This window comes from Lolium rigidum, chromosome 2 (assembly GCF_022539505.1).
Source record: "Lolium rigidum isolate FL_2022 chromosome 2, APGP_CSIRO_Lrig_0.1, whole genome shotgun sequence".
NCBI classification, from domain to species: domain Eukaryota; kingdom Viridiplantae; phylum Streptophyta; class Magnoliopsida; order Poales; family Poaceae; genus Lolium; species Lolium rigidum.
Genome location: NC_061509.1, coordinates 14,446,798 through 14,455,344, shown reverse-complemented (window position 1 = coordinate 14,455,344; position 8,547 = coordinate 14,446,798). Strand labels below are relative to the sequence as shown.

Genomic DNA, 8,547 nt, shown 5'->3' with positions numbered 1-8,547 from the left:
TGTTCAGATCCAAGGGACGAGTGTGAGGCTGATCTATGCAGTCAGCATGGCTGAAAGATCCAAACAAAATGGGCGACCTGGTAATGCGGTGGCGTGGCAAATTTATTTGACAATATTTACACATGGCCATGGGGAGCAAGAAAACTTTGTGGAACAACCAGATCCGACATTCTCCAGTTCCTTCTTATAAGATGTTTTGGCAGGTTATTTGGCTTGCCAAAACATCTTATAAAAGGAACCAGAGGAAGTATTTTTCCTTTTTGATGAAGTGGAACACATGGTTCCATTACTTGGCTCTTATTTACCATAGTGACGAGCATTTAATCAGAAACAAAGATTGTACGATTTGAGGAGCTGGCCACTAGCTCTTCAAATCTACAGTCTACACTAATTCGTCAACATTATTATATCGATTGTACAACATGACGTGCCGTATGGCGTTCGGCGGGCACAGCTTATATGCAGGTTCTTGACAAATGTTTGCAGTCAGACACATGTTAAGTGGACCGCCAGCGAATCTTCAGATATCCAAATTTGCCAGCACCAGGAGATGAACCCTCGAAAACAATCGGTAGGTAGCCGGTAGCTGCTTTGTATCTTTTCTGAATCTGAAAGGGTCCAACAAGTTTGAGTTAGCAACTTAGTATTCTACAAGGGAAACGAAGGTAAACTGTAGTTCTCCTTCAGGAAAGATTCATCTATGTATAAGATGCTAGCTAGTATGGCTGTCCTTTGATCCACCTACAGTTTGGAGACGGCGTGTTCACTAATACGAAAACAATAAATATATACTTACCTCAAAAATCTCTTCACTGCTTTTCAGGCAATTTTTACCAATCACACAAACCGAACCACCAGAACCTCCACCTGTGATCTTTGCACCAAACAGACTAGGACCTCCATTTTGCGAGCTTGTCTTCCTGTGCTGAATTTCTTGAACTAGATTCACTAGCCTGTCAGTCCCATCCGAACCAAGGCCACAAGCATTGTAGCTGTAATGGCACTGCAATCAAGGAGAAAACAAGATGGTCACTAGTGAGCTCCCTTAATAATACAGAAGCATGGAGATTGATATATAGCTGCCAAAGCTGATGAAAACTACCTGATACATAAGTTCTCCAAGGGCTGAAAGTTGCTCGTCTGTTTTGGCTGCTGTTAACAATGCTTTGAATGCCTACATAGGAGATAAGGTATTTTTTTATATGGAAACACCTCAAGATTCTTGCCAAAAGCATGTTATGCATAAGTTTTATCCAAGATACTTTTGATGTTATCTAACTGCAGATAAAATAAAAGGGCTTCTCTCCGTTTAGTATGTATCGGGAAACAAGCTTTTGAAGGTTTCTGAGATTTAACCTCTACAAAAGTACAAATTTAGTGAGCAATGGAAGAATAAGGCATATGGTTTAAGATATCAAACCTCAACACGGAAGTTCTCGTATATGGGATGTCTAGTAGGAGCCTTCACACTGTAAGATCTTTTGGGTCAACAACTGTTACTGCATCGTTATGATCTCCATATTTCTCCAAAAACTCATCACCAGTAATGACCTCAGGAATATCTCTTGCATAGGCAGCTTCATATCTGTAGTAGAAGAATTAGCATGAGAATCTACATGACATGGAATATGACAATGCAGAACTATACAAGTCTTCATCAATTTTAGAAACATAAATCAGACCTATGAGGTGGTAGGTTGCACAAATACTGCAGCGAAGCTTCAGATTTCAGAAGCTCCGCACCATATTTTTCATATTCTTCAGAAGCGGCGCACGATTGCGTAGTAGTAGATGGAAAGGACTGAGAAAGTAGGTCAGATGCAGCACACTTAAGCATCTTGCGTCCCATATATGTGCCTACCCTCACAGATCCGTAATCAGTCCCACCAACACTAAAAAAGCAAAGGACAGTGCAATTAGCTTCGGTTCATTAGTGAAATTAGCTCAGGAGAACACAAAGTAGAATCAAGACAAGATCAAAATCTACCTATGCCGTATCCCAGAGTCAAGACCCCAAAATCGTATATGGGTTGGAATGCTAACCAATTCTTTCACTTCTGCAGGCTGCATGAAAGTTGACACAATAAATACAAAGATCACAGAGTTGGACTGGATGAATGATTGTATCAACCAGCTATCTGAGCATGACAACTCTCACTAACCTGGCAAACCATTGCAAGAAGTTTATTGGCTTCTCCGCAAGCAGATGTCATTTGGTCCATTACACCACAAGGAGCTCCAACAATGTGATTCTCAACCTACATAATTGTTCACCAATGGATGACTCACTTGAACATAAGATTAAATGATGATTGCAACACAGTTTGAGCCCATAAAGGGGTATCTTTTTATTTATAAATAGTGTACCTTTTGACAGAGTATAGCAAGATCCCTTGGAGCAATATTTAAACCTAAAGCAAAGAAAAGCACATGGTATAATGTCGTTTAGCATGTTCAATTAAATCAAATGTACACCAGCAGGCAGCAGCTGCAGAGGAACTTGGGAGTTCAACTAATATTAACTAAAATAGGAACCATTCTACAAGATTTTTCTACAAGCAACAAGTATTGATGTATACAACTAACCATAGACCGCAGCAATAGCAGACATGGTAGCAACCTCCACTGATGCAGAAGAAGAGACACCTTTGCCTTCAGGAACAGAAGAAGATACCTGAGGATACAAACAAAACTATCAAAAGGTGGGCATACAAGCAATCCATTTACAATTATGTATGACAGAAGAAAACTCGATCAATCGAGGTTCTGTCTGAAAATAAAACGTGAAACAAGATGCCTGAAGAATAATTAGAATTTAACACACATCATTTGTCATGAATTCTTGGGAAGAGATGAAGCTTTACATATTTTATTTAAAACTGTGATCGGAGTTGTATGAAAAATAGCAGAAAGGGTACCAAAATGCTCAAGCTGTCTGTGAACCGAACACCTAATTCAGTCATCAACACAAGAATTGTTCCAGCAACATAGGCAGCCCATCTGAGAAAAAACAGATTCGTCAAATAAGAACATACATGCAATGTTATCATTTATAGAGGAAAGCTAAGTATGTTTTTTCTTACTTTTGGGATGGGTCCTGGGAGAAATATTCTTTGGCCTTATCATAGGATATCGGTTTGTCACCATCCATGAAATCAGATAGGTCCATATCGAAGGTTGGTGCACGATTGCTCAATTCAGACCCAAAAGACACCTGCAAAAACATTTTAGAGACACCCAGTTGTCCAAATGAGCATATTACTCACAAAACTAAACATGCCACGTCTACTTTGGCCTCTGTTCAAAATATCAAAAGCAAAAAATGGAACTTAACTTGCTAAATTATTTTTAGGTATCCAATAAAAAAAACAAGAAATGGAAGGTCAAAAAAACCTGCATGAACCATGACTATGTGCAATAGAAGGAGATAAAGAGGCTTGGATAGTTAATTATACGTACAATTTGCACCACTGGCACTGCTCCATTTGCTAGCTGTCTAGCTTGAGCATGCTTCCATAGCTTCTGCTTGATAGGATTGGTTCTCTGAATAGCAACATGACAGGCCTCTCTAATGGGCATCTGGTAGTTGGACAAACACAACGCCAATCAGACATGCCAACAAAATAGGACGCTTCCATTTTATTTCATAAATAGATTGAATGAATCAATTCCCTTGAAGTTTGTACTTATAAAGAAAAGTAGATGCTGATAAATATCAAATAAGATAACCAATCCCTGCTATAACCCATTCATGTAAGCACATCCTGAGAAACAAACTAAAAGCAAAATAAATATATAATGGAAGAATCCATAAATAGTGAAAAATTATTTTACTATTTTCATTGAATTGACATGCAAGAATAGAAAAGGGAATAAAAAATATTAGAATACCTGCAATACAAGACTTCCTGAATAATCTGCAATACCACCCATGACATCTAATCGCCCAGGAGCTCTTGCAACATATATTTCCTCCTACAACAGAACAAATCACCACTAATTAACATTGTATTAGAATCTCATATGCCAATATACTTTCCTCTGAGATATGAAGGGTGTGTCACCAGACATGGTTGTAACTTTTGTATTACCTCTAGCATAGTATAGATAAAAGAAGCAGAACATGAGACAGGTTACAGAATTAACTATTCAGACATTGGACAGAAAGAACTGCATACCTCCAAGTCAAAGAGTACAGAAGCAGCAGTCCTCTCTCGGGATTGCTTCTCAGGGCTCCTTGGATCATTTCCAACAAGTCCAGATAAACTCGTCAAGAAAGCCATAGTATCAGTTAATCCTTGCATGTCCCCATGGAGTATCTCAAAGTCCTCAAAAGATCTGACAAAAAGGTGAAGATATTTAGATGGAGAAACTTCAAATGATAATAAGGAGAAAGAAAGCAAGTGTGAAACTTACGATTCTGCATTTCCATTAATCCCGGGTGCTACTGCTGGGCGAACACCGATTTCTTTCTCAGAGAGAGAATACCATTCAGGAATTCCTACATCCCTCCCTGGAGCCCTCTGTAGTTGGTAGCCTAGCACTATGGCATCACGTAATCGTCTTGCCCCGCTCAACTAATATTGTGCAATAAAGCAGATTTATTAAATAAGTGGAAAAGATGTGAAATTTGATTATAAGAGTTTAAAGGGTTTAATTAAATTTCCAAAGAAGCAAGCACATATTTCAACTAAGAAGTTATCAGGAACATGAACAGTCCTCCATTGCACATGCACACAATTTACCTTCAAACTTCTAGAGTGGAAATCCTTTAAACAATTATTAGGACAAGCCATGATATTTTGCTTTTGAATTATATATATTAGTTATATTAAGTTTGAAAGCAAGAAAATTTTAGTATCACTACATACAGATAAATACTTAGCATGACACTATATGCAGATAAATAAAGCAAATCTGTAGCTTCATAGCAACACAAATATATATCAGAAAACTGAGTCAATGCAAGAATCAAGGTGCAACAGAAGTTAAAAGTAAGTCTATTGATCATAGTCGGCATTATTATATTGTACAGTAACTCACCTTCCCGGTAATATACTTCTTCCCAACAGCAGTATCCTGGAGGATATTTGCAGCCACCTGAATGAAATATTACAAAAGCTTAGAATATGTAAAAGGACGTTTGCAACGCAGTCCAAATAGTTAGTGGACTGCATGAACTTTATATATGTTTGTTTTAAGGAAAACAAGATATGGGATACTCGTATTAAATTGCCGCTTCCTGACTTTTATGTAAGAACTGATTGTGCATGCTATTTAAATGCTTCCTCTATTAAACAAAACTGTCTCTTGTTGTTTTATTGAAGTAGGATCATCAACATACCTCACCACCATTTATTTGACCATCATAGCAGGGTTTAAGTGTTAAAGCTCGCAGCAGATAAGGTTTCCAATGACCGGTAAGTAAATCCCTCCGTATCATCTCAATGCCACATTGATAATGCTGTTTTTTAAGGAACAAAAGAGCAACAGATTGTCATGGTAGTTGAATGATGCACTCCGAGATACCATTTACATAAGGAGATGCTCAGAGATGTTTCAACCTCGAGCATGTTGCGCAAAAAAGGCTCCTCGTTGAAATAATCTCTACGGACAAATACAAATGGCAGCTTGTACGCCAAAGCCTCACTCACGGTACCGTATCCAATTTTTCCTACATGAGAGAACCACCAGAACTGTTATGGGTGAGGCAAGAAGGAACAACAAAGAAATAACCCTTAACACCAATGGATATAAACATTTTATTTACCAAGCATGCAATCAGATGCTGCCATTAAATCAGGTGTGTAGGCATCCTTTGCAAGCTTGATGTAATTTGGAGGAAGCTCTTGAGTATCAGATGCACCACATACCTGTCAGAAAGTAGCTTAGTCAGCAAGGTTGGCAAGGCATTGAAGGGAAATGAAATTAATTGATGTCAAACAGAACATACCAAACAAAGCCAACCATCAGGCAACCACTCTTTCTTCAGTTTCCACCCTGCCGGCTGGAGAAGATTGTAAAATCATCACACTGACAATAATATTAAACTAGTCTAACAAAAATAGATCAATTTTGACGGAGATGTGCAAAATTAGCTGCCATCAGTTAAAACTAAGAAAGTTAAGTAAAGCACTACATATAAGGAAGCACAGTGTCCTGGCCCACCTGTCCTCCAAAGTTGAAAATGACCACCTTAACATCATCTGCTATTCCTAGTTCCTTTCTCACCTGGTATATCAAGAGTATAAAGTTAGTAACAAAAAATGCGGGTTATGTTTGTAGGGTAACACCCCCGAGCAGAATCGTACAAACCTCGGATCTAGATTTGTGTAATCTTCTCACCACAAGAGGCACATCAATGACATCACGGAAAGCAGGCACTGCAGATGAAAGAATCAGTCGGTCTTTATCCATCAGAAGTGCAAAACAAGATTTAAGATATCTGGAAATACATCACTGGGACGAAGAGGGGACATACTAGGGCAGTATCCAGGGAGTCGTAGTAAGAACTCACAATGTGAGTAATCCTCTGCTATCTACAGTTTTTGTCAACATGTGTACATGGTTATTCAACAGTCATAATAAATCTCAGCTTGCATATGTACACTGTGAATGGCACAATATTAAGGAGAAATATGCCGCGAACAAGAATCACATTTATCTAAATTTAATAAATTCGTCTCTGGAAGGAGGATATTTTGATAGAACTTACTACTTAGCACCATCCAACTAATTCACAATGCATTCGCTAAGGAACGGCCTATATCCAAGATTTACCATAAAGGGTAGAAAACATTAAAGTTGAAGTTTTAGCATGCCAAGCTGGTACGAGTAGGTGTTATAATGAGATGAGAAACCAAGTCTGTAACCAACGGCACCTGCCACACAATTGAGCGATGGTGATGTCCAGCTGCTACAACGTACTCCGCATAAATGAAGTCCCAGCTACAAACAGGAGATGAGAAATAAAGAGCAGGGCATATATGTTGCGAAACTCAATAAAGATAAAGATGCAAAAGATAACTAGAAAGTATATTTACCCGCAAAAAAAAACTAGAAAGCATATTTCAATGTATTTCACTAGTCACTTGGAGGTAATTAAAGTAAATGATATTATGAAGTATTGTAAGTATTACTCAGAGCTGCCGAGGAGCATGAGAAAGTTAGAGAATACATGAGAACATGTGTGCCATGTCATCTAAGATGTTAGCAGCAGAAAGCAGAGTTGTCTGTACTAGACAGTGATTCCTTGGTATTACAGCAGCCTATCGAATAAAATGATAAAAAAGTTGGAAGTAACTAGAGAGTGATGCCAGGCAAACAAAGAAACAAATGGACAGGTCACCTGAAGTTGGTGACGCAGACGGAGCGGATGCCAGCATCTGCAGCCGCCCTACACGCCACCGGGACGACGTCGGAGACCTGGCCGAGATCAGCACAGCACAGTTTGGTTCAGATGCTGAAAACAGTGATTAACGGAGACCCAGATATGATATAACAGTAGAAATCAAGTGACAGAAATAAACAAGTGGTCGTACCACTAGGTCGGCCTTGATTGATGTGAGCCACTCCACTTCGGTCCTGAGTATGGCCTCGCGGGGCACCACGGCCGTCTGATGGTACTGCATTCCACCGCACGGTCAGTCAGTTAAGTCTGATCGTACGGCCTTGATCGAGGCGGGGGAAAAAGGGAAGCGACACGTCGCGGTGAAGGTTGGGATATTGTTTGGGCCGGAGCACTGACCTTCTCGAGCGACGCGAGTCTGTCGACGGTGAGCGCGTCGGCCTGCACGGCGCCGCAGTCGAGCAGGACCCTGCGGATGTGGAGGCAGGGTGAGTCGATCTCGGTGGTGAAGACGAACTCCGGCGCCGCCGTGACCACGTGCACGTCGTGGCCCGCGCCGATCAGGTGCCGTACCACCTGCGAATCGAACGCGATTAATCAGAAACCGAGAACTGAGCAGGGTCGCCGCCCGCCCGAAACGAAGCGAAACAGAGGAGGTGCCGGCGATAGAAACCTCGAGGGCGCGTGTGGCGTGGCCGAAGCCGTGGCCGGTGATGTAGTAGGCGAAGACGAGGCGCTGCGCCGGCGCCCCCGCCTCCTCGGGCCGATTCACCATCCTTCCGAGTTCCCCAATTCGGGGTGCTCCGATCAGTGGGAGCTCGCTGCTGCTGTCCGTTTCGGTGGGAGGACTGGGTCGGCTGATCGGCTCGTCTTATAGCAGCAAGCCGGGCTGGTCTACTCTATCCCGTGGGATGGGGAGAGTCTGGGGCGTGAACGTTTGATTCTATCCGAGCTCTCCGGCGTCACGGCGTGGAGTATTAAATTCCTGGTTTGTTGCGCCGCTGGGCTTATCTCCGGACCCGCTGCGGCTGGGTGACTCGTTCGTGCACGGGTGCGCAACGTACACCTTGGAGTCAATTCAAGACGACGGGATGGGAGGGGGGCTTGGGTTATCCGCGGCACGAACGATTCTTGCATATCCCGTATGTAGTTCCCAACGGACACTTGCTTTTCGAAAACAAACCAAACTTGCACTTAAA

At 41.4% G+C, this 8,547-nt stretch overlaps 1 protein-coding gene across 1 annotated transcript; it reads right to left on the bottom strand.

Moving 5' to 3' along the window:
* Positions 1-212: 212 nt before the first annotated feature.
* On the bottom strand, positions 213-8,123 carry LOC124689238 (L-arabinokinase-like). Its single transcript, XM_047222793.1, is given in 29 exon segments — positions 213-608; positions 797-1,003; positions 1,103-1,174; positions 1,421-1,482; positions 1,485-1,585; positions 1,683-1,892; positions 1,988-2,064; positions 2,163-2,258; positions 2,368-2,411; positions 2,587-2,674; positions 2,919-3,000; positions 3,084-3,214; positions 3,460-3,579; positions 3,892-3,975; positions 4,179-4,338; positions 4,417-4,577; positions 5,044-5,100; positions 5,345-5,464; positions 5,565-5,674; positions 5,771-5,873; positions 5,954-6,007; positions 6,169-6,231; positions 6,316-6,383; positions 6,482-6,539; positions 6,882-6,948; positions 7,349-7,425; positions 7,542-7,625; positions 7,748-7,924; positions 8,022-8,123. Coding segments are annotated over 29 exon segments (2,946 nt in total). The 3' UTR covers positions 213-497.
* Between the last annotated feature and the right edge of the window lie 424 nt (positions 8,124-8,547).